General features: G+C 40.0%; 1 protein-coding gene across 1 annotated transcript in view; it reads left to right on the top strand.

The window, feature by feature from the left end:
• Positions 1-26,773, top strand: part of LOC124776988 (phenoloxidase 2-like) — a 309,427-nt gene extending 282,654 nt beyond the window's left edge. Inside the window, exons 11-12 of the mRNA XM_047252233.1 lie at positions 9,067-9,290; positions 26,525-26,773. Of these exons, the coding sequence (XP_047108189.1) occupies positions 9,067-9,290; positions 26,525-26,743 (443 nt within the window). The 3' untranslated portion in view covers positions 26,744-26,773. The remainder of the gene's footprint in view (positions 1-9,066; positions 9,291-26,524) is intronic.
• The last annotated feature ends 360 nt before the right edge of the window (positions 26,774-27,133 follow it).

Below are 27,133 nucleotides of genomic sequence, written 5' to 3'. Positions count from 1 at the left end.
CATGACTGGTTTCACAGGTAGCACTGCCTTTGATGGGATAGGTGATGTTTGTGACCAGACTGGAGTAGGTGGTGGTGGGAGGATGTATGGGACAGTTCCTGCATCTAGGTCTATTACAGGCGTCTGAGCCATGAGGCAAGGGGTGGGGGTTGTCTAGGGATGAATGAGAATTTTGTGTAAGTTTGGTGGACAGCGGAATACCTCAGCTCTCCCCTGCCCTTTGTCTAACCTCCCAACTCCACATAGCTGCCCTACCCTCTCTCCAGCTCCTCCCTGCAAGTTCCCCATCAGTACTTCACTGTCTGCCACACCTACCCTACTATCCCTCCCCCTCCCTACCCAACCTCCTCCTTACCCCACCCAGTTGCCACTCCCATCATGCACTGGTGCTGCTGCTTGCAGTGTGGTTTCAGTTGCTGTTGCTTGAGAGTGTAGTTGTGTTTGTGAGCTGTGTTTGTGCATATATATATATATATATATATATATATATATATATATATATATATATATATATATATATATATATATATATATATACTCCGGAGATGGAAACTTGCCCTTCAGTATATCCTCTCTTCTCGTCATCCGCCAGGCCTCAATCTCCGCTAATTTCAAGTTGCCGCCACTCATACCTCACCTGTCTTTCAACAACTTCTTTGCCTTTACACTTCTGCCTCGACTGACATCTCTGCCCAAACTCTTTGCCTTTAAATATGTCTGCTTGTCTCTGTATGTGTGGATGGATATGTGCGTGTGTGCGAGTGTATACCTGTCCTTTTTTCCCCCTAAGGTAAGTCTTTCCGCTCCCGGGATTGGAATGACTCCTTACCCTCTCCCTTAAAACCCACTTCCTTTCGTCTTCCCCTCTCCTTCCCTCTTTCCTGATGAGGCAACAGTTTGTTGCGAAAGCTTGAATTTTGTGTGTATGTTTGTGTTTGTTTGTGTGTCTATCGACCTGCCAGCACTTTTGTTCGGTAAGTCACCTCATCTTTGTTTTTATATATAATTTTTCCCACGTGGAATGTTTCCTTCCATTATATATATATATATATATATATATATATATATATATATATATATATATATATATATATATATGTGTGTGTGTGTGTGTGTGTGTGTGTGTGTGTGTGTGTGTGTCATCCATTTTTGATGAAGACCTTACTAGCTGAATGCTTTATTTGTGACAGTGTTTTTGTTGTGCCTATCTGCAACTCAGCATCTCCACTATATGGTGAGTTTTTCATAATATTGTTATATGCCATCCGATGCTTATCTCACTAGGGGTAAGATATATACTGCCTACTGGAAAATTAAAGAGCCCTTTGGAGAAAAGAGAACCTCTTTTATGAATATCAAGAGCTCGGATGGAAACCCAGTTCTAAGCAAAGAACGGAAAGCAGAAAGGTGGAAGGAGTATATAGAGGGTCTATACAAGGGCGATGCACTTGAGGATAATATTATGGAAATGGAAGAGGATGTAGATGAAGATGAAATGGGAGATATGATACTGTGTGAAGAGTCTGACAGAGCACTGAAAGACCTGAGTCGAAACAAGGCCCCGGGAGTAGATAACATTCCATTAGAACTACTGACAGCCTTGGGAGAGCCAGCCCTGACAAAACTCTACCATCTGGTGAGCAAGATGTATGAGACAGGCGAAATACCCTCAGACTTCAAGAAGAATATAACAATTCCAAAGAAAGCAGGTGTTGACAGATGTGAAAATTACTGAACTATCAGTTTAAAAAGTCACGGCTGCAAAATACTAACGTGATTCTTTACAGACGAATGGAAAAACTAGTAGAAGCTGACCTCGGGGAAGATCAGTTTGGATTCCGTAGAAAAATGGGAACACGTGAGGCAATACTGACCCTATGACTTATCTTAGAAGCTAGATTAAGGAAAGGCAAACCTACATTTCTAGCATTTGTAGTCTTAGAGAAAGCTTTTGACGATGTTGACTGGAATACTCTCTTTCAGATTCTGAAGGTGGCAGGGGTAAAATACAGGGAGTGAAAGGCTATTTACAATTTGTACAGAAACCAAATGGCAGTTATAAGAGTTGAGGGGCATGAAAGGGAAGCAGTGGTTGGGAAGGGAGTGAGACAGGGTTGTAGCCTCTCCCCGATGTTATTCAATCTGTATATTGAGCAAGCAGTGAAGGAAACAAAAGAAAAATTGAGAGTAGGTATTAAAATCCATGGAGAAGAAATAAAAATCTCGAGGTTCGCCGATGACATTGTAATTCTGTCAGAACAGCAAAGGACTTGGAAGAGCAGTTGAACGGAATGGATAGTGTCTTGAAAGGAGGATATAAGATGAACATCAACAAAAGCAAAACAAGGATAATGGAATGTAGTCAAATTAAGTCGGGTGATGCTGAGGTTATTAGATAAGGAAATGAGACACTTAAAGTAGTAAAGGAGTTTTGCTATTTGGGGAGCAAAATAACTGATGATGGTCAAAGTAGAGAGGATATAAAATGTAGACTGGCAATGACAAGGAAAGCATTTCTGAAGAAGAGAAATTTGTTAACATCGAGTATAGATTTAAGTGTCAGGAAGTCATTTCTGAAAGTATTTGTATGGAGTGTAGCCATGTATGGAAGTGAAACATGGACGATAAATAGTTTGGACAAGAAGAGAATAGAAGTTTTCGAAATGTGGTGCTACAGAAGAATGCTGAAGATTAGATGGGTAGAACACATGACTAATGAGGAGGTACTGAATAGGATTGGGGATAAGAGAAGTTTGTGGCACAACTTGACTAGAAGAAGGGATCGATTGGTAGGACATGTTCTGAGGCATCAAGGGATCACCAATTTAGCATTGGAGGGCAGCGTGGAGGGTAAAAATAGTAGAGGGAGACCAAGAGATGAATACACCAAGCAGATTCAGAAGGATGTAGGTTGCAGTAGGTACTGGGAGATGAAGAAGCTTGCACAGGATAGAGTAGCATGGAGAGCTGCATCAAACCAGTCTCAGGACTGAAGACCACAACAACAACAACAACAGATAAAAATTCTACTCACCAAACAGTGGCAGGAAAACACACATACAAAAGGTATTACGTATGCAAGCTTTCGTAGCCACTGGCTCCTTCTTCTGGCAGAAATGTTGAAGGGGGAGGAAGAGGGGTGAAGAAAAAGGACTGGTGAGGTTTAGGAAAAGGGACAGAGTTTGGAAAAGCCAATCAGAATCCAAGATCAGGGGAGACTTACCAGACAGGATGAGAATGAAACAAAATCTGATTGTTGGGGGCTGCTCTGAGTAGGATTTGGAAACCTGAGAGCTTAAAGGTGCAAGAAAGGGTAATATGGAAGACAGACATTAATGCTAAAACATTGTGCATGATTTAATAAGAATGAAAAGCTAAGTTGCATTATATGTGTTAGAGGTGGGACGGGGATGGTGAAAAATAGACAGATCAGAAAATGAAATATGTAGGAAACTAAAACAGAGGAGAGGAATAGTTACTGGGAAGAAATTCTGAGACCAAAGAAATTAACCTAAATTAAGGCAAGATCAGTGGTGAGAATTGAGGACATGTTGTAGCGCCAGTTTCCACCTGCAGAGTTCTGAGGAACACGTGTCTGAGGGAAGTCCAGATAACATGTGTAGTGAAACAGGCATCAGGGTCACAATGGTCACACTTTAGAAAAGTTCTGTGGATTGAGGTGTTAGGCCTTGTGAGGGGCCTGAGGTTTAGAGCATTCTCTGCAACAAGATCTTGTGTGTTGCCAGTATACACCCTCTACCTGTCCCTATTCATCCTAACTAATAACTTGCTGGAGCCATACTCATGTAAAAGGCTGAACAGTGTTTATTTAATAGCTGGTATATAAAATGTGTCATTTCACGGGTGGCTGTCCCTTTCATAGTATATGTTTTGCCAATTACAGGGCTACTATTAGTGGTGGCAGGAGGGTTCATAGGGCAGGTCTTGCAGCGGGGATGGTCATAGGGGTAGGAGCCATAAGGTAGGGAGATGGGTGCAGAAGGAGCATAGGGTCTGACAAAGGTATTGGAGGGATTGGAAGGTGACAAAAAGATATTCTAGGTTCGGTGAGCAAAATCTGTGACAGAATGGGCCTCATTTGATTAATATGAGGGCTATCCACAAAGTACATTACATTTTGGAATTAAAAATAAATAAAGTATTGGAAATTTTTTTATTATATACAGATGAAAGCCACACTTAAATACTACTTTTCTACATAGTTGCCATTTAAATTAAGGCACTTTTCGTAGTGATGGACGAGCTTGGAAATTCCTTCGTCGTAAAATTCGGCCGCGTGCGCCTTCAACCACGTGGTTACCTCTTCTTGAAGCTGTGCGTTGTCATCAAAATGCTGCATAGCCAACCACTTCTTCATTGCTGGGAATAAGTGGAAGTCACTCGGTGCCAGGTCTGGACTGTACGGCGGATGAGGAAACAACTCCAACTTAAAAGATTCGAGAAATTCACGAGTGGCATTTGCCGTGTGGGCCCGGGCGTTGTCATGAATCAGCAAGATCTTTGAGCCCAACTTTCCCCTGCGCTTGTTTTGTATTGCTCTTCTGAGGTTGTGCAGAGTTTGGCAATACCTTTGAGAGTTTATTGTAGTGCCTCTTTCCAGGAAATCCACAAAAATCACACCTTTTCTGTCCCAAAAGACAGTCGCCATCACCTTCCTTGCCGACATTGTCTGCATGCATTTCTTGGGTTTTTGGGGGGAATTTGTGTGCCCCCACTGCATTGACTGCAATTTTGTCTCGCAGTTCACATGTAACGATGTGATCGAGTAATGAGTCGCCATCTTTCTCGTAAGCGTCCAAAAACATTAACGCTGCAGCCATTCGCTGATTTTTGTGAATCTTTGTCAAGATTTTTGGTATCCATCTTGCACAAAACTTGTGGTAGCCAAGCTTTTCGGTAATGATTTCATGCAACAAACTTCGTGAAATTTGTGGAAAACTCATAGAGAGTTCCGTTATTGTGAAATTACGGTTTTCACGGACCGTGGCATCGACTTTTTCGACAAGTTCGGCAGTCACTATGCTGGGTCTTCCTCTTCACTCTTCGTCATGAACGTTAGTTCGATCATTTTTAAATTTTATGACCCATTGATGCACTCCACCTTCAGTGATTATGTTGTTCCCATACACTTCACAAAGCTGCCAATAGATTTCTATCGGTGTACAGTTTTTTGCAGTCAGAAACCATATTACAGCACGCACTTCACACTTCACGGCATATTCAATTAACACTGACATTTCAAACTGTCACAGTAACTCAACGGACTACAGCACGAACCTCTCACTAGCACGGCAGGATGCCGACTGAGTGGCGGAATGCCATGGCACCAAGATGGCCGCGCTAGCCCCGCCCCTAACGGACACAAACGAAAACATAATGTACTTTGTGGATAGCCCTCGTAATTTCAAGACTGTGATAATACTGAGCAAAAAGTGGTGTACTCTTCAGTTGTTTTTTGGATGGATCAACAGTACCAGGACTGGATGTGATGGCCCAGGAAATCTTCTTTTGAACTAGGATGGTGCAGTAATTATGCCCACTGAAGGCTGCGGTGAGAATGGTGGTGTACTGGTGTGAAGAGTATGCATCTGAAGAAATGCATTCACCTCGGAGGCTGTATCAGAGGAAACATTTGACATGGAAGAGATAGCTGATCTTCAGTGAGGATGAGATCAACATCACGGAGAGTGGCACGGGATCCAGAATAGGCCCATGTGAAATTTAACTGGGAGAATGCAGGAATTTTAACAAGGCAGCCTCACCAAAATTCAATATGGAAAAGATGTCATCAGTGTATCTAAACCAAACCAGAGGCTGAAGGCGTATGGATCACAGGAGAGCCTCCTCCATGTGACCCACGAAAAGGTTTGCATAAGAAGGAGCCATCCCAGTTACCATGGCCATACCTGTGATCTGTTTGTATGTCTACCACTCAAAGATGAAGTAGTTGTTGGTACGTATAAAGTTTGGAATCAGGTGAGCACTCGCTGAGGAAATGATCGGCACCAGACAGACCATGTACATGGGGGACGTTGGTATAGAGAGAGGTGGCATCAGTGGTGACAAGCAAGGTGTGTGGTGCGAGTGGGACGGGCACAGATTTCAGACGATCTAGGAAGTGATTGATATCTTTGATGCAGGAGGGGAGTCTTTGTACTATGGATTGCAGGTGTTGATCAACTGAGGCAGACAAACGTTCAGTGGATGCTTTGAAGTCAACAACAATACGACAGCCAGGATGATTGGGTTTGTGGATCTTAGGAAGAAGGTGGAGGTGCAAGGTTTGGGTGGGGTGGGAAGTTCTATGGACTGAGGTGTAAGACCTTGGAAGGGGCCTGAGGTTTCAAGGAGGAACTGCAGGTCAACTCAAATCATAATGGTGGGGTATTGATGGTAGATGCTGCATGTATAGGTGTCAGACAGCTGCTGTAGACCTTCATTTACATACTCCTGTCAGTCAAGTATCACAGTGCTGGGAGGATGATGATGAGGTCATCAGCTTTAAGGAAATGAAAAGACAGGAGTACTGCAGAGGACAGATTAGGGTCATGCTGTAGGGACCTGAGAAAGGATTGTAAAGCAGTGCTGGGTATGGGAAATTCTTAGAAGGCTTCTAAAGGATGATTTTGAGGTAATGGTGGTGGTCCAAGTTGGGATCATGGTCAGAACTGTTCAAGGCAGTGTTCAATGCCACATTTGCTGTTGGAAGGTTTTGGGTTTGGACTGCAAAGTGATGTTTCCAGTTGACATAACATGTGAAAGAAAATAGGTCATTCACCAAAGCATCATGTTTAAATGCAGGTTTAAGTGAGACCTTTACATAACACAGATAATTCAGGAGGAGAGAGTGCTTTAGATGAGGGGCTGAGAACATTGTACTGTTGTGACTGGTTCTTGTGATTATGAATTATTACTGGTCTGGGAAGCAGTGGTGTAGACTTGGGGAAGTTAAGGCGGTTGGCCAAGCTCAGTTTGTAGGAGAGGAGTGGTGGTTGATGGTGTGACTGTTTAGGGAATTGCAGAGACAGGAAGGGAAACACCACTGTTGAGGTTGCTTAGAAGAAGGTGGGATAGCTTTTGGAGGTGAAGTCTCGCATATTGTTGCTGTTTGAAGTTGGCTTGGCAGATATCATCCAAGCAAACATGAGGGACAGGTAACTGCGGGATTGTGTGCAAGGAGAGAAGTCTGGTGGAGTAGAAATTGGCAGAGAAGGCATATAGGTCACAAATTAGTTGCGTAAGTACAGGAGATTGCTGTGTTTGAAACTGTAAAAGAGGCTGGTGTAGAGTAGAATTACATCCAAAAACAGAGACTTTCAGTGTTAGGCCTTTGAGTGTAACATCAAGGAAGAACCAGGTTTCAAGAAACAGAATGTGGGACCTTAGTTTTGGTAGTGCAAAAGTATGTTTTCGAAAAGAATGGATGTAGTATGTCATGGGATTGATCATGGTGAGAGAGGAATGTTTGAAGTGTTAGAGATGATGAGAGTGGCAAAAAAGAGAAGCAGAGGGTGGTAAAAGAAAGAAAAATGGAAGAAAAGCAAAGAAAAATATTGGAAAAAACAGAAAAATTTCTACGAAAAAGTGTGAGAACAGACAAATGTTAAGGAGAGGTAATGAGTGGCCAAGAATTTCTCGCCAGAGAAGTGGCCTGTATGATACAAAAAAATGTTTGGCAAAGAAAAAAAATCGATGGGGTAAGTCATGAAAAGAGAAAAAAATTTGAAAATCAGATAAGCTGAAAGAGGAAGTCATAGGAGAAAATGTAAAATACTGTGTTTGGCAAATAAAGTAATCTAGGAGATGGCAGTAAATGATTAGGACAATTAGGTGAAAAGCAAATGCACAAAAATGTGAAAGAATTATGTACAAACAAAGTAAGTTGAAGGTGGGTAAAAATAATTGTCAAATTTGCAACATATTGGTGAAAGGCGAACATTACTGTGGACCACATACATCCCTTCATGCTTGATGTATACCTTGACAGGGGTGGTAACTTCCAGCATGATAACTACTTGTTTCACAAGGCGAGAATTGTGTCACAGAGGGTTGAAGTGTGTAACAGTGAACTGACTTTTATGTCTTGGACACTAAATTTGCCTGATATGAACCCAATGGAAAACATCTGGCACACTTATCAGTAGCCAACTTCATGCCAAAAACCACCAGCTTGTAATTTATGGGATTTTCATAGACACCTGGTGCCACATACCTCTGGAAGCCTACCAAAGACTTGTTGAATCTATGCCATGTGGAACTGCTGCTGTGCTATGTTCTCAAGTTGGATTGACACACTATCAAGAACATAGTCCTAATATTTTGGCTCATCACTGTATGTTCTTAGGTAACTGTTTTATATAAATCAACATGAAGGTCTTGCTTGAGATTGTTATGGTTGGGTATGGTCAGATGCCTTTTTGTATGTGTGTGTGTGTGTGTGTGTGTGTGTGTGTGTGTGTGTGTGTGTGTGTGTACTTCACTTTAGTATTTTCCTTCAATTACATAGGAACATAGGATCAATATCACTCTTGCATTTTATAATAAATTCTATGATTAATATGTTTCTGGTTCTCAACTAACATTGAAACCTCAATTTTAATTAAAACACTATCCACTTTATTTTATGTCTTGGAAACTCACTTAACAGCACCAAAGCAGCATCTAGTGGCAGGGGCAGCAGTGAAATGTTCTTATTTCTTCCAGTCCTTTTATGCTAAGCATAGTTTGTACATATCTGGTATCTTTCAGTACTGAATATAAATGCTAAGGGCCTTGGAAATTTTAAGGATGAGACTACAGAAAGAAAAATAATTATTTATCATGTTAATAATTTTTAAAATTTTTCAAATGTAGACTAAACTGATATGGAAGGAACATAGTGAGCAAGTTTTAAAGAGACTAAACATAGTACAGAACCCAGATGATATTTGTTCAGGACTGACAGAGATAGTAATCTGAAATTGATGATATGTGGAGTATAAATGCAACTTCCTTTATATGGAGCCAAAGAATTTCAATACATACACTTGTTTTAAATCTTTTCAGTGAGACCAGGCCGTAATATATTTCAAAGAAGTTCAAACCAGTCTTCTGTCACCATACCATTCGAACGTACATTCCGTAACTTAACCAATCCTGATCCAGCAAATCAAGCTGAATTCAACTATTGTGGTTGTGGATGGCCAGACCACATGCTTATTCCAAAAGGCAACACTGATGGACTTCCAGCAGATCTGTTTGTGATGGTATCTGATTACACTATGGACAGGGTACGTATTGACAAACAAACAGTAAGAAACCACAATTAAATAATAACATGAGTAATGTATTTGCACCCATCACATTTACATCGGCAGGAAGCAAATCTGAAGAAATTATCTGGAAAACATAAAAATTATATAAAAATAAAATATTTTGATACAAATAAATTGCTGATTTTCAGATAAATTAGGTACAGACACTTCTTGAAATAATGAAAACATCTATTCCGTGGACCACAGTACCTTCATAAAACAGTAATAGCAATTATAATGTGCTCAGACTGTCATTTACATTATTATTATGAGGAAGAAAGATAATGTCACAGACTTGATAAAGTATGATATACTCAGTCATGCAAGTGGACAGAAATAGCTGCAGCAAAACGGGATATTTGTATCAAACAGAAAACAGACTAGCAAATACTACAAAATTATAAGACAGAATTACAGCCCTTACTTTTCCTAAGGAGATGAAATATTTAGCACTGCCAATAAACACTTATAGATATACATGACACTATAACAGCTTTTGGAAACACCTATGGGTCCTTATCCTGGGGTCTGAGTGACCTACACTTCCTTTTTAATCTGATCTCAAGATCACTCTCTCCTCCCTCACTAAGGAACTTATAATTCTGAATGTTAGGATAGTGTACTGTACTTTTATAAGTCTCTATTGGCACTAATAAATATTTTCACTTCTAAAGGTAAGTACTAGCAAACAGTTCAGTTTCATAATTTTGAAATGGGATATTGCTATATCTTCCAGTGAAGACAGTTTATTGGAACATTTTTAGTTTGTTCAGGGAGTAATAAGTGATAGCATAAACAGCTCACCGGAATACACTACTGTACAAAAGCAATTATAGATGGAAAATAATACTCAGTGATTGACATCTTCATCATTTTCATCATCATCATCATTATTGTTATTATTATTCTTTTTGCTGCTGAACATTGACGAAAAAGGCTCAAATAAAGAGCTAATCCTTCTAATATAAGTTGCAACAAAGGCATTTGTGTGACACCTTCTATCAAGACTAAGAATACTTGGCTCCATAGTTGAGGCTGCAAATATACATGGCCTGACAAAAAAAAATGTGAAGCACTGAGAAGACATGGTTGGATGTCAGTGCAACTTTGTACACAAAGACACTATCAGTGGGTATGTAAATAAGAGTTGCAAGTTTCTGTGACAGGTAGAATGTTCACCAGAGTGCATTAGTGCTGCTCATGTTTAGTGTTGTTACCAGGCCTGGTAACATACATAAGGGGTATGAACAGCATCAGATGTGTGATCACACTGAAGAACACAGAGACACCATGTACTCATGCAAAACACTGTTATTGGTTTTTGAAAGAAATTTCCGCGATTTGACAGTTGATTATCCATTTGCTGTACACAGTTGTGATTTTGGCTTTCTAGCAATTCTCATGTGCATGCTGAAATATTATATGTCTGGCCTGCATGTAACATGTCATCATCAAAATCACATATTTCTTTATAGACCAGTTGTCATATTATAAGATATGAATATATTTCCAAGATACAAAATATAGTTGACATTGTCCTCCATGTTAATTGTTTCTAATGGTGCATGAAGTCAACTATATTTTGTATCTTGGGAATGTATTCATACCTTATAATATGACAACTGGTCTATAAGATCAAAATGATTAATGGAAAATCTCATATAAAGATTTGAAACAAATACTAACAAAGAGATAGAGGGGCTGGCTAGTACTTACCTCAGCTCAGTACAGCTAGTAGATAAACAAAACAGAACAGAAAATTTAAGTATCCTAGCTTTCGGAAGTTTGTTCCTTCGTCAGGGAGGAGAGAGGGGAAAAAAGGGGAAGAAGGGAAAGTGGATTCAGTTACTCACAATCCAGGTTATGAAGCAACAGGGGAAAGGTAAACAGGGAGGATAGCAAAGATGGAGGCATGGGTGTCAAAGGGTTGGCTTGTTGAATAGTGCATTGTCCACATTTGTGGGGCATTCAGATGTGATAGCAGTCTGATGCTGATTTGCATGACAACATGAGGGCAGACTTACCTATCTTCAAGGGTCCAGTCTACCTGATCTGATTAGCATGAAGGAGGATTGCTATATTGTGCACCAAGCACAATGCGACCTTCACATCTGTGCCTGTCATCTGAGAGAAAGTAATGGATTCTCTGCAATATTCTGTGTCATCATGCACCAGTGGTCAGGGACTAGCAGCAGCCAGATTGGGGAATTACCATCCACATATAGGTAGCCATTAACACCACAACATAAATAGCTCTGGTGTGGCACTGGGACCACAATGCATGGACTGCTCATGAATGGTGTTGTATTGTGTTCAGTGATGAATTGTGCTTCTCTGCTATACAGGATGACCTTTGTTGGCAAGTATGGCAGCACTTGTGGAGAGGTCCTATTCTTCCAATGTTTTGGAGAGATACAAAGTTGTTACTCCTTGTGTCATGGAGTGGGGAACCATTGGGATAAATTCTCTTTAATGAATTAGTGTGTAGTTTTGAAATTGTAGTTCAGAGCAGTAGTATCAATATGGCTTCATTTCTAGTATAAGTTACCAGCACCCTGGTATGGTTAAGAAGTCACTGTGTACTATCAGTCTGCTTTGGTCATTTGTGACTATTCATTTATATGGAAAACATACTGGTGAAGAAGCCACAGCAGAAATGTATACTTTTGGAACATATGAATTGATACTTAATGTGAGTTGCCTTAAAAGAGCCCAACATTTTAATCACATACAGTACCTGCCTGTAATGAAGCAGGAGTTGACAGCAATAAATATGTGTACAGGATACAATAAATCTTACTTCTATTACTAAATCCACAATTGTACCTAAAAACAAAGATGATGTAACTTACCAAACGAAAGCATTGGTATGTTGATAGAGACACTAACAAACACAAACACACATACAAAATTCAAGCTTTCGCAACCCACGGTTGCTTCATCAGGAAAGAGGGAAGGAGAGGGAAAGACAAAAGGAGGCGTAGCGACTGGCACCATTCTGTCCGCGATTCCGAAGACTGTTACAGTCCCTGGTCCCCACCGCACTCCACCCCGTTTGGCCTGCTCTGTCTGACTGTGGGACAAAGGTGGTTGTACTGGTCACCCATGGCCCTCGGGCCACCGCTGCTCCCAGGACAGGACCAGACTCAAACTTGCACCCTCCTGGATGCTGTGCCGCAACTTGCTGCTAGTGGTGCTTGCCAGATGGCAACACCCACCACCATCTCCAATGCTGTTTCAGCATTGCTGCACCTCCCACAGCGTATGCCTTGCCCAGACACCAGTACGCCAGGTGGGAAGCGAATGTGGCCTGTCCTGGACCTGCTGCAGACTGCTGTCGCTGCTCTCCTTCAGCTGACCATGCAATCTCCAAGTACCTGGTTGCTGTTCCATCCCACCCCGATGTTGCATCCCCAGGGGCAGAATACAGCCAAAATGAAAACATAGAAATAAAGAACAGGTTACATGGAATATTTACAACATCACTGCCAGACTGGCCCCTATAAGCGTAGACCAGCACTGGTCCAATCTGACTCTCGACTGACCTGGCACACACTTGCCTCTAGCTAAAATTGCCCATCTAATTATACTGCTTTTCCCCTAGCTTCTGACATAGTGTTAGAGAGAGACAAAACTATGGCAGGAGTAAATGCCCACACATCAGCCATTTACACATCGCCCTCCTAGCTCTGGCCTACTGCCTCACCTCGTACATCGCAATAACTTCAAGCAATGCTGTATTTCCTGACTCATTGTTGCACCACTCAAAACACACCGTGCGTGCAATAACACCATTGTAGCTCCATGCCATGTTTCCCCTGTCTGGCCTACCGGCTGCTGACTATTACTACACACTGCCAGCGGCCCCAGACATCGCCCAACCGCGCCTTTACTGAATTTTAGCAAAATACCCCTTTTCTATGACTAAGACTAATACTAGTACAGCATACCTCCCTCCTTTCAGTAAGATTCATCCCAAATCAAAATATAACAGACGTGGCCTGTGGCTGCGTAAACATACCTTGTTCACAAAACTTACATTCTACAGACTAAAACTAACGAGAACATCAAAACATTAATGCTACCCCTATACATTGTTTACACTAGTTACCCATGCCATAGGCAACCGATGGGTTGGCACCTCCTCTACTGGTGCACGTTTCCACACTCTCCACAAAGCTATACTCAAGAAAAATGGGAAAACAGCACACCGTGTGGCTGAAATGCTCACTGTCATTATTCTGTAAGTGTGATGCTGTTGTAAAGTTTGAACATGTTCCAATCCAATACTTTATTAACTGTGATAGATCCTTCCTGTGCATTAACAAAGGAATGCAAAAACTGTGGATTTAGCGTGGAGTTTAAATTGTCAGATTCTGCATTGGTAATATCCCCAGAACGCCTTCCCACTACAACATTGTATGACATCCTCAGAAATTCCCCATAGTTCCCTCTGCCCATATCAAATTCCCTGAACATAGCCTCCCCCATACAATGACAAAACTAAAACAACAACAAGAAAAACACAACTATTATATGACCCACCAAAACACAAATTATGTCTTGATACAAAAACACGAAATGTAAACATGCCATACAATATTAGACATACAATAATTTACTCCCTCTGTGACTGTAACGCATACAGAACATTATGTGTCCGCTGTTGTCACTCCGCTGTGACCTTCTTCTTCCGTTTGCTTTGCCTAGCCTCTGCAATTGGGTCACTTCCCTGTAATTGAGGTAATCCATCTACTATTCCTTTAAAAGGCTTTACTCTACATATGTGGGTTATGGATGTTTTTGTTGGCAGTTGCAATTTAACATTTACAAGCGAAGTCATCTCCACGACCTGGTATGGTCCGTGGTACTTTGTCAAGAGTTTTTTTTTGTCTATCCCTTAGTGTATATGGATTCGTGATCAGTACCCATTGACCTACCCTGTACTGTGGTAAAGGTCCCAACCGCTTATTTTGTTCTTCCTGCCTTTCCAACGTTTTCGTATTGGCCTCCTGTAGCATCCCCTTTAGCTCCCGATTTCGGACATAGAATGTCACACGGTGATGGCGTCTTTCTTCCATAGACCAACTCAAATGGTGACATTCTGACCCCCGAATGTATTTTGGTGTTATAACTTAATATCATGTATGGAAGATAGACATCCCAGTTATCATGGTTTCCATTCACATAATAACTTAGCATTTTTGAAATTGTTTTATGTACTCGCTCTGTTCTCCCATTCTCCTGTGGATGAAATGGACGTCCATAGCTTTTTAATTCTCAATAGCCAACACAACTGTGACATTAATTCGGACATGAAGTTTGTTCCCTGATCCTTAATTAAGGTATCAGCACCCCAAACTTCAATAACCAGTTATTGATAAAAGCTTGTGCTACTGTACTTGCCTGTTGGTCTGGTGTTGCGACCATGGCTAGAAACCATGAAAAGTGATCAATTATAGTTAAAATGTAACGATTCCCTGCCAGTGTTTTGTTATACAGCCCGCAGACATCTAGCCTGATAAACTTGAAATGTTTTGAAGCCTCTAGTAAACATTCTTGCGCGCTTCACATCCGCTTGCTGTGCACATGGTACACAATTTGCTACATATTGTTCCACATCCCTTCTTGGAGTGCACCACCAAAATCATTCTGCTACTAGTCTTTCCGTTGCTCGATGACCCCCATGCCCTGAAAGCACATGATCATGGGCCTGCTTTAAGACTTCCTCTCTCAAACTCTTTGGTACCACTACCTGTGGTCCACATCTGGTAACTCTACACAACAAATTTCCCTCCACAATGAAATGTGGATGAGTCCTAAAACCCTGGCACTCCTCATCCTCTGCTTGTGCCCTTTGCCATTCTGCAACACTCCTACCCGTTACTTCTAATTCGTCTGCATTCCTGTGTTTCTTCCCTGGCTTATGAATTACATCAAAGTCAAACTCACTTAATTTTACAGCCCGACTAGGTCCTTGCGTCCCAGTAACCATCTAAAAGCTGCATGATTTGTCATGCAGGAGAAGGCTTGAGCCACTATGTTATAGGTTACATGGTGTGGGGGATAATAAAGCTGAGTCATTGGGTATGACGGTACTTCGATTTGTGATTGCAGGAATGAAGTTTAGCGAGCAGGTAGAGGTGTTACCATGTGTGAGTGAGGGGTATTCAGTGATTCTCGGACTGGACTTCCTTGACAAACATCGTGTGAAGATAGATCTTTGGCAACAACCAGTGGAACTCTGTGGAACAATGTTTTGCACGGGGGAAACAGTTGCAAATGGATGAATGTCGCAAGGCACACTTTGCACGAAGGTGACGCCAGCTAAACTGCGAACGGATTCATTAAAGGTAGATCAGCAGGATAACATACTGGCAGGTACAGGAAAGTAGTCTGGGTTTTGATAGATATGGACTTACCGAAGGAGACGTACATGGTGGAGCCACTCTCGAGCAATGAGGAGTTGGATAATGTGCACTGTTTTGTGCAGAGGAGTTTAGCTCACGCTAGTTATGTGGAAGGAGATTAAAGAGTTCCTTTAAGTATAGATAACTTTGGCAGAGCGGATTTTAGCTTGTCGAAAGTTTTTTTTTTTTTTTTTTTTATGAAGATGACTTTGATAGGGAGGATTTAGAGGCAAGCCATATGCAAAACATTGATGCAGCACAATTGAGGGGAAAATTATAGCATTTGCAGGGTGACAACAGGTTCACAGTGGAGGAACTGTTATTGACATTTAGCAATTTGTTTGGAATGGATGGTAGGTTACCGGCAGCACCGATTACTAAGCATCACATACCAACAGAGGATAATACACCAGTGTGTAGGAAACCATATAGGGTAGCACATCATATGCAATCGCTACTAGAGGAGTTTATAGTACAACAACTACAGGATGGAATCACAGAGCATAGCAATAGTCCATATTCAAGCAGAGTAGTTCTAGTACCTAAGAAGTCGGTGGATGGTACAAGGAAATATAGGTTTTGCTGTGATTATAGGTTTCTGAATGCGAAAACCATTTCAGACGCATATTTGATTCCATATATCATGGACACAATTTGGGACAATGTATGTATTTTATGATGATGGGTTTACGGAGTGGATACCACCAGTTGGAAGTAGTGCCAGAGGATAGGGCAAAGTCAGCTTTTACTGTTCCTGAGGGACACTACCAGTATATATGTATGCCATTCAGGTTGAAGAATGCACCGGCCACTTTTCAGATATTATTAGATGGGATTTTAAGGGGATTGAAACCAAAGACATGTATGGTTTACCTAGATGACATTATAGTATTTTCGAAGGATATACCAGAACATATATTGCGTTTAAGAGAAGTCTTTAGAAGATTGCTGACATTAAGTTTAGAAAAATGTAATTTTGCACAGACGCAGGTCAAATATTTTGGTCATGTAATCAGTGAACAAGGGGTTCAAACCAATCCTCGGTTAACAGAGGCAGTTCAAAATTTTCCGACACCACGTGCAACGAAGCAATTACAATTTTATATTGGGTTATGTTCATATTATCGTAAATTTGTAAAGTATTTTGCTGAAATAGCCAAGCCATTAACAAAGCTTTTAAAGAAAGGGGTTAATTTCAATGTACGGAGGAATGCCAGCAAGCTTTCAATGAATTAAAAATGAGATTAGTTTCTGGTCCGGCATTGATGTTTCCAAATTTTGAAGAAGACTTCATCTTATCCTGTGACATTTCAAATGACGCAGTAGGGTGTATTCTGGGAAAGGAGATGTTGGCCATAATATATGGAGTAATGTATTTTCGTTGTTACCTTTATGGTAGGAAGTTTAAGGTTGTGACAGACTGTTACAGTCCCTGATCCCCGCCGCCTTCCGCCCCGTTTGGTCTGCTCTGTCCTACCATGGGACAAAGGTGGTTGTACTGGTCACCTGTGGCCCTTGGGCCGCCACTGCTCCCAGGACAGAACCGGACTCGAACCCACGCCCTCCTAGATGCTGTGCTGCAACTAGCCACTAGTGGTACTTTCCGGATGGCAACACCCACCGCCATCTCCAATGCTGTTTCAGCATTGCTGCACCTCACACAGCGTACACCTCGCCCAGACCCCAGTACGCCATGTGGGAAGCGAACATGGCCCATCCTGGACCTGCTGCAGGCCGCTGTCACTGCCCTCCTTCAGGTAGATCGTGCAATCTCCAAGTAATCAATATCTGCCATTCTGTCTTGCCCTTGTGTCACGTCCCCACAGGCAGAATACAGCCCAAACAAGTACATATAAATAAAGTACAGGTTACACATAATATTTACAACATCGCTGCCAGACTGTCCCCTATAAGCGTAGACCAGCACTGGTCCAACCCGACTCTTGACTGACCTGGCACGCACTTGCCTCTAGCTAAAATTGCCTGTCTATTTATACTGCTTTTCCCCTTGCTTCTGACATAGTGTCAGAGAGAGACGGAAACTATGGCAGGAGTAAATGCCCATACATCAGCCATTTACACATCGCCCTCCTGACTCTGGCCTACTGCCTCGCCTCATACATCGCAATAATTTCAAGCAATGCTGCAGTTTTCTGCCTCGTTGTTTCACCACTAAAAACACATCTTGCATGCAATAATGCCATTGCAGCTCCATGCCATGTTTACCCTGTCTGGCCTACTGGCTGCCAACTATTACTACACACTGCCAGCAGCCCCAGACTTCATCGCCCAACCGCGCCTTTACTGAATTTAACAAAATTCCCCTTTTCTACGACTAAGACTAATAGTAGCACAGCAGTTTGAATGGTCTCAGAAAACTAGTGTTGCTTTTCTCTGTCTCCTCTAATGTTTGGCTGCTTTACTACTGCTGCCTTCAAGGGTGACACCACTGCTCCAGTGGTGCACTTTGTCAATTGAATACTCTCAGAGCTCCAGCCACAGAAATATCTTCTGATGGCATGAAATATGTAGATTTGTATGCCTCCAGTAACACCACACTCTTTCTTCATATATAAAATGAGTAGTAAGGTCAAAAATGACTTGACATTTCATGGAGAGCATATTCCTCCATGAGCTCTGTGTTGTCCAGTATTACGGCATTATTGGTTTTTGCAATTGGGTACTCTTGAAATGAATAAAGACCAGGCGGGCTCCATACCCTGCAGAGGAAGTACTTCACATTGGGTGCCTGTTGCTCTTTGACCTTGGCAGAACCAGTTTCTGTTCATAAGGTGTACAGTAGTGATGGTGTGCCATTGATTTTGGTGATGGGTGACTACTTCCACCAGTGTATGGGCATCCTCCTGTCTTCACCACATCATCCAATGATGGTTCTAGTGTTAACAATTTCTGGGTTTCAAATATGTGGGTAATGACTGGGTCCATGAGCTTCTCCCTTTTGTGCTAACAATCCTCAGGTGCTTATGAAAAGAGTCAGCACTGAATACTACATAAGGCAATCCCTTATGGTAAGAATGTAACTAGCACTTGGAGGATTGCAGCCATGGTATTAAGGCTATTAGGATGATGAAGGGAATGGTCTAGGAAGCACATGATATTATCCATTGCGACTGGCTTGCAAAATCCCACAATAATTCTATCCCACAACTCAGATGTACAATGAAATGTGCAGTTAGAGTTCCTCATGCTGTGCACAAATTTTACATTCTTGGGCTAGGCGTTCGATAATATCATCAATGAACAGGGAGCAATGTTACCAGTGAGATAATTGTTTCACATATGGGTATCCAAATGTCCTCTTAGTATTAACCAAAGAACTTCCTTCATTAATGGAGGATGTATTATTGTTCAGCACACATCCAAATATTATGGCAGTTGGATGATGCCTCATTGCATCAGCAGACAATGTTTTAAGTTAAGGTACTGGCTGACAGCTGGGTACCACAACAGATTTCTTCATGAAGGCCATCTTGCAATTTATGGAGTGTTATACTTCCCACAGGACTGAGTTATGACCTCTCTGACAATAAATATGAGATGCTTTAAGTGTGTAATCTTATATACATTCCTCTTCGAATTTGTTCAGTTAGAATCAGATGCTGTTTTCCACATCAAACAATGTGTCAGCTCTCACCAACAACAGATAGTGAATCTGTATTTTTTAGCTTTGCCATGGGGTGGTAATAATTTCATAATTGTAATCATCTAGGGTAGACATTCAGCATTGAGGATATTGAGCTATCCAGTCTGTTATGTCTCTTGGGTTGAAAAACAGTAAGCAGTGACTTGTAGTCTATTATGACGTGAAACTTCATAGTGCTCAAATAATAGTGTTATTTGTTCAGAGCAAATATAATGAGTAATTGTCAGCTAGACTACAATCAAGTTATTACAGTTTGAGATGAATAAGTTTTATAACTTGAACAAAAATAAAAAAGACACTTCAAATACAAGACACAACACAGATTCCATTAATAATGGTAATAAGACAAAAAAATCACACAAAGGAATAAAAGATCATATGCCAGTCAGAAGTGGAAAAGATACATAAAAGCATCTGAAACATTAAATAAAATTATGGCCAACTGTGCACAGACTTCACAAGATAGTCAGCACAACAAGCCATACTTCCTAACACTCCCACTGTTGTTTGCTGATTTTAAAGACACAACTGATAATGAACTAAAATTAATGTGGAACTTTTCTTTGCAAGTGCTTTTGAAAACAGGTGTACCAACTGATCTTCTGACTTCTTTTAAGATAGAAGAATACTACCATCATTTAACTTTTCATGAATGTAATGGAACTTCAACTGTCTACTCCTTTTTATTTTCATTATTTTTTAACAGTTACAGTGTACTCTGGTTGTCCACAAAGAGTTGATTTGGTTGTTCCAGACTGACACTCAGCTTCTGCAAGAATAAACAGCGCCATGTTATTCCATCATCTGCATCAGATGCCACACAAATCTTCACTTCCATTGTAGATCTGGAAACAATTTTTGCCTGTGAGATGTCCAACTAACAGATTTACTGGCTAATATAGTAACACAACCCAAATCTGAAATACAGGTTTAAGAGTGATACCACTATATTTAAAAGGCGAATCTTTTGGCTGTTTGATGAAAATATCATCTTGAAAATAACAATCGAGGAAGGCAGTTGAAATACAAAATTGTTTCATGTCCGTAGCATACACTTCAGCCAAAACTAAAGCATTATCAATTGATTCATACCTAATAACAGGTGAAAAAGATTTTCCATAATCAAGTCCATGTTTCTAGGACTATCCTTTTGCACATACTCTAGCTTTAAACCCCATTATACCAGTGGCAGATACAGAAAAACCTCATGGAGGGGGCACTAAAGATATCTTGAGCTACCTTTACTTTTACTGTAATAAAAAATAATCAAGTCACATGCAAAGTTTAAGAATATTTTATTTAAACTGATTTTACACGTAATCAAGACGATGCCATCTTATGATATAAAAAAGTTACAATTGTAGTTTTCTTCCTCAAATAATGAATTCTAGGTGGGTAGATGCATGGAGCACTAAACACTTAACAGAAAACACCATTAACGTTAGCTTTCGAGCCCTAGCCTTTTTTCGAGTAATAACATACACATTCAAACACACCACAGAGACACCTGAAACGCATACGCCCATGGCCGTGGATTTACTCTTCCATCCTAAAATTCATCATATCACATGTTAAAGCCATGTCTTTGTATGCCGTAGTGCTGAAAAACTTCTTTCTGCTGTATCAATAGATGCAGGTAGACAAGCAAATATTTTGTACAGTGTGTGCAAAGTAGGATAGTCAGATATAGGGCAAACAGACAACGCTTGCATAACAGAATCACAATCAACTGATCTTGAGTAATTTTCACTCTTGCACTTGCAACAACTAGGACTTTTTACTTATTCAGTCTTAATATTTCTGCTTCTGAATGTAAACTAGCTTCCTATTTGGTGAATAGTCCGTAATGCTTTGTATGGAAGGTTCTCTGTACAAGAAAACAGTAGAATATTTGTGACTTTTCTCAAAAACCAGACAGAATAACGTATCGAGGTCTCTAGAATGGCCGTGACTTTTTTCGTAGGTATGTTTTAGCTATCTATGTGCCAGACGGAAATGTATAAAATACAATCACGTGGATGCGCGTGCTACATAGGAAGTACAACTACTCGATAACTTGATTAAGTCAAGTTCACTGATGAAAGAAGTGAATGAATAGTGTGAGGGCTAACTGGTGCGAGTGGCAATGTGGTTGGCCCCGCAAGGGGGGGAAGGGGGGGAGGTGTGCACCCTGCATTGTACTACCACATGGCTTACATTTAATTTTGTAAACCAAGCTGCAACTAATAGCCTGATCTGGAGGTAGACTCATTAACTCCCACATATTATTTATTACCAATGAATAAATTTCTTCTTTCACAGTCTCTGGATGCCATCACCTCCTGGAAAGTTTGTGCTTCATCAATGATTGGTGGGCAAGCCACATACTTTTGGAAATGAACCTGAGGTGAAATTTCATCACAGTTCCTAAGATTCATTCCAAGCCAAGCAACCTTTACACTATCACAGGGTGTTTGATCTTGCACGACTACGTCTCCATTTTCACAGGTTGTTGAATTCCATAAAAATAACAAAATAGTTGGCTACATCTATGGATGTAAGTGGAATATTTACACATATATCAACAGGAACAAATTCTCCTGGAATACAGACATAAATTTACAAATATGATCTAAATCTACTCCAGTTTAACATACTGACTGCACTTGTATGCAGTTTACCATACTGACATGCTTCATGGCAAACCCCAGTCAGCCACTTTTTTCTAATTCTCAAAGTTTACATTTCCCAACTTCTTGTGCCTTAACAGAGCTAAGTCTCACAGTACACAATTTGCTTGTTCAGTATTTTCCATTGAAAAAATTTTCAGCTTTTATACTGATTGTAACTGGCCTGTCACGAAGTACCTTAATCTTCGTGTTGTTGGATATGATTTTTAAATCATTTCTGGCTGTTGCTCTCACTGAAAAAAGATTTTTCTTCAAACCAGGTACATATAATGTATCCTCCAGAGTACGAGGTATCCGTACACCATTTACTATGCATTTAACTTGACTGATCTAATACCTCCAGTGTCGACAACTAAATTGCCTACTATCTGGACAGGAACTTCAAACTTCTGCAACAGTTTAAATGTCGAAAACAATTCCTTGTGTGAAGTCATGTGTTTTGATGCAGCACTACCAGCAAGCCAAACATTATCACAATTAATAGCCAAAACGCTTCAGATTTCTGTAGTCATAGTCTGAAGTTTAGTTTCTTGATTTTCTGTTGGCAATGTGAATAGTCTTTTTTCCACACAGCTGTATAATGACCTTCCTTATGATAATAATAGCACTCAGCAGTCTTCTTGTTCACAAAATTTTTGCTTAAATTGCTTTGCGAATATGGGTTTTTATCCTTTCTGTGATTAACCTTAAAAGCAGTGAATGTAGTTGCTGCTTCTTCAATCTGCAACCAACACTGCTGTTATTTTAGTAACCTTGCATTAAATTACCAAACTGCCTGCTTTCATCATGTAAGTTCTATTTACCACTGGTTCACCAACATCTACAAGATCTGTTTCAACTTTACTGATATGTTGCACAGTAGGATCACAGTGTGGCCTTTTATAATTCAAGAACTGTTGTCTCACTGTAACTGCTCATGAATTATCTTAAGAAGATTCTACATATCATTTGCTCTAGTAGGCAACATAACAGTTTACAGCTTGTCAAATCTCATAACAAATAATATAAAAAGCATTGCTTTTGCATTAAGTTCATGTCACAAATCCCACGCATGTGTGCCTGCATCTGGCCTTATTTTTAATTCTATCAGCAACATCCAGCAATTTCTCAGCATGAAATATATTTTCCAGCTGATATTTCCACAACTGAAAATTACCCCCATCAAATTTCTGGCTGCTGAAAAACTTATTTGATTCACAACTCACTTCAAAGACTTGAGCGATGCACAGAAAAAAGGACATAATTCCAATTAATAAGCATGTTTTATTGAGCCCATGACTTGTTGGACAGACTGTAATAATATAGACAGTTATTTAAGTTGTTATAGTTTGAGACAAATAATTTTTATTACTTGAATATTTTTTAAAAAAAGAAAAGACACAGAACAGTTCCCATTAGCAATGGTGACCATTCAAAAAAGTACGGAAAGCAATTAAGACAGTGTGTCAGTTGGAAGTGGCAAAGATATAAATATATCAGCCACATGAAAAATAAATTGTCCATCAACACAATATAACCAGCACAAGCCATACTAAAGGTGCATTCAAAAAGGAACAAGCCAGAGGCATAATGACAGAAACCAGTACCTGTACGTTAGAAGTATTGACCCTGGCTATTGAGACACTTGTCCCACTGTGACACAAGTTGATGAATGGCTGTTTCATAAAATTCCCAGGGCTGCGATGTTAAACAGTTCTGCACATACAGCTGGACATTGTCGTCTGAGGTGAATCATTTGCCCCTATGCTTCTTTGACCAAGATGGCACCCTTCTGATTCACTTCCTGCAGCACAGTGTCTCAAAAGCCAGGGTCAGTATTTCTAATATACAAATATTGGTTTCTGTAACTATGCCTCCGGCTCATTTCCTTCTGCACGCCCCTTATACATAACACTAATGGCTCTTTTACAGTTTGGAAGTAATTATGCTATTCCCTGGTTAGAATTTTTGAGTTGAAAGTAATAGAGGGCACTAATGTCTGATTGTATTGCCCCTGCTGTCACTATGAGTGGTTACACCAGGTGTGAGACACACTAAGCATGGAGGTGAAAGCAGTAACATTTTAAGTCATTTATCGTTCCTACATTTCACTATCCAAATATATTTAATATGTTTGTAGTCCAGGAGATAAGGAGCTGCTACTGTTGCTGCATCTAGTATGAATTTAATGCAATAATTTAATTTTTCCATTAACAAGAGGTGCATCTTATACACTATGAAATGTGTATTTTGTTTATTGCTTGTATATGTGTATAAGTTTGGCAAGTTCCTATGTCAGTTTGAAATTGGAAGAATGTTACATTTCAGCCCAAATTGTTACAAGATGTCAAATAGTTGTTCCAGAGTTTACATACATTCTTTCTTAGTGACCCAAGTGATGATAGTGCCATCCAAGTAATTTCACACAGCGAGAAATATGGTGAGTTAGCTGTTCAAATAACATCCTAAAGATGGTTGGAAACTGGCAACTCTAAATGGGAGCTACTGATTTTTGTGTAAGCTGAACAGAATGTTTTGTACCATATGTGGAGACGTAGCTGATGATAAGCATCTGTAATATCCACCTTCTAAAAGCACCATCCTCCATTTAGTTTGGGCAATAATTCTTCTGGTGACGGAATGAAACAAGTCTTACTTTCACTTTGTACATGGATTGTGGCCATAAAATCTCCACAAATTCTCATTTTTTCCTTTCTGTTTTTTGATGGTATCAATGAAAGTAGCCTATTGAGTGATTTTGATTTTCTGTGACTTGCCTTGGGACTCCAACCAATGCTAATTTGCTTTCACGGCATTCTTTAAAGTGAATGGAATGGGATTTGTTCAGCACTATTATAGTTTGCCATCTATTTTTGTTTAACATTTATGGAATATTCCATCAGTACAAGGAGAAATATAGACATATTGATAATGTAAATATACACTAATGATGTTCTACAGTAATATTTATTTTAATAGTTCATTTCTAGGCCATCCTCTGACTTCACCAACCTGCTGTATATGACAAACAATTGAGTCATGTTAGCACATTTGATAAAATTTTTGGAATATTCTGCTGGTACTTAGAGGAACATAAATATATTAAAAACTTAAATGCTCAGTTTATTTATATATCTTCCTCCCAAAGGAGAACTACTTGAGTGGAATGTTAAAAGTGTTCAACTTTACAATGAGTATTATGGTGAGTTTGTTTTTAGCAGGCAACTTAAAAGGATGGTGTTCAATGGCAGCAAGGCTTTGGCATGGAGGCAATATTCTCAGAATCCTCTTGGCATAAGCCTTCACTAGTACCTATCCACTGCTATCTCCTTTCCTGTCCATTGGCCTCACTCCTTTGTCTTCTGTCAGTTTTCGCCCCATTCCTTACCTATACTCCATTTATGATTTCCCCAACTCTCTCTCTCTCTCTCTCTCTCTCTCTCTCTCTCTCTCTCTCTCTCTCTCTGTCTCAGACTCTCTTATTCAATGCCCTCATTTTTGTAAATGTTTATGTAATTAATCATTTTGGTACTGCTGCAGAAAGCCCCCTGTATTCCCCTCCACTGCTTCTGGATACTTGCCTACTCTCTCCTCACCGTATGCATTTTCTAACCTTCCAGAGGCCATATAAAGTAATTGTATCTAACTACAAACCCAATGCAGTTTACTGAGGTGTTACATTTTTCTAAATGCCATCAGCATTTACTGGTTGCCTTTCTTTATTTCTATCTATTACTGTAAAAGGTTATGTGTAGTAGGCTTCAAAGTTAGCAAGAATCCTCCCTCCAACATTGGTTTTGCCCCTTGTAAATTTTACTTGTTTCCACAAGGGAATACTTGGCTTGAAAACTAATATTTTATTTGTATGAAGAACTGTTGCATGGATGGACTGTTGAACGTAATTGTCTGTCTGCCTACCAGTACTCAGTTGGCCCTATGTTGAGGTTTTGCTGCTCAATTATCATGCAGATTAGTATGGATAGGTTGTATTAAAAACCATTTGTGGTAGTTTTGGTTGAGTGTTTTTGTGTTAGGGAAGTAATGAAGACAGTGTGTCTATTTTCTATCTTATTCCATTCCTCATTGTGTTTTATGTGTCAGATCATATCAAAGTAGGCATGAAATCTGTGTACAAGGCAGCCATTATTTGTTGCTCAGTCTCTTGTGAATATGCTTGTTTACTGCACTTCACAAATAAATCACAAGTTCTGGCCATTGTCTGTCATCAGCTTTTGATGTAACTATTCTGATATAAATATCTTATTACAATTACATCGAACATAGTTTTCACATTATGTTTGGCCTAACTATGATAAGATACTTTGTATCACAAGGTTTAGACTGAGATGTGTTGATAAGCACTGGCTGAAACTAGCCATTTATTTCTATACATTTTAAAATAATGATTCTCTGGCATACAGAGCTATTTTGAAACAGATTGACATGCCAGTATGCTCTGATGTTAATGTATTTTCTGGATGCTGACAGGTAGAACAACCTGCACCAGAAGGCTGCCAACAAGCTCACAGTTATTGTGGCTTGCGGGACCGACTGTACCCTGACAGGCGTCCAATGGGATATCCCCTGGATCGTTTACCTCGGGCTGGTGTCAATACACTTTATGAGTTTATTACTCCAAACATGGGAGTACTTAATGTGAAGATCAGATTTCAAGACAAAATACTACCTCCATTTGCAAGACAATAATAAATAAAAGAAATATGAAGAATTTCAGAAACTGGATTTTAAAAGTACTTGACAAGATGTATGAAAGTACCATTTATGTGAATGCCTACTGTTAATCTATTTAACAGAAGATAATACTTGTAAGACAGTAATACAGTAAGTATATAATAGGAACATATCTGTGCATAGCACATCAGATTTAGGACCTGTTTGGGTCACATTGTTCTTTTACATTGGTGTACAAATATTCTAAATCACTCTCCAGTGATTAAGTGCATTTTGTGTACCTGAAGAATAAACATCACACTTTCAGTTTGTGGGATTGTTGTTTTAGAGACAGAGAAATATTCTGGAATATTTTCAGATACAAGATTGTCTTCAGATCTCAGTTTCTGATAATTATTTCAGGCA

This window comes from Schistocerca piceifrons, chromosome 2 (genome assembly GCF_021461385.2).
Source record: "Schistocerca piceifrons isolate TAMUIC-IGC-003096 chromosome 2, iqSchPice1.1, whole genome shotgun sequence".
Classification (NCBI taxonomy): Eukaryota; Metazoa; Arthropoda; class Insecta; order Orthoptera; family Acrididae; genus Schistocerca; species Schistocerca piceifrons.
Note: the sequence above shows the minus strand (reverse complement) of the source record. Positions and strands in the feature narration are given on the sequence as shown.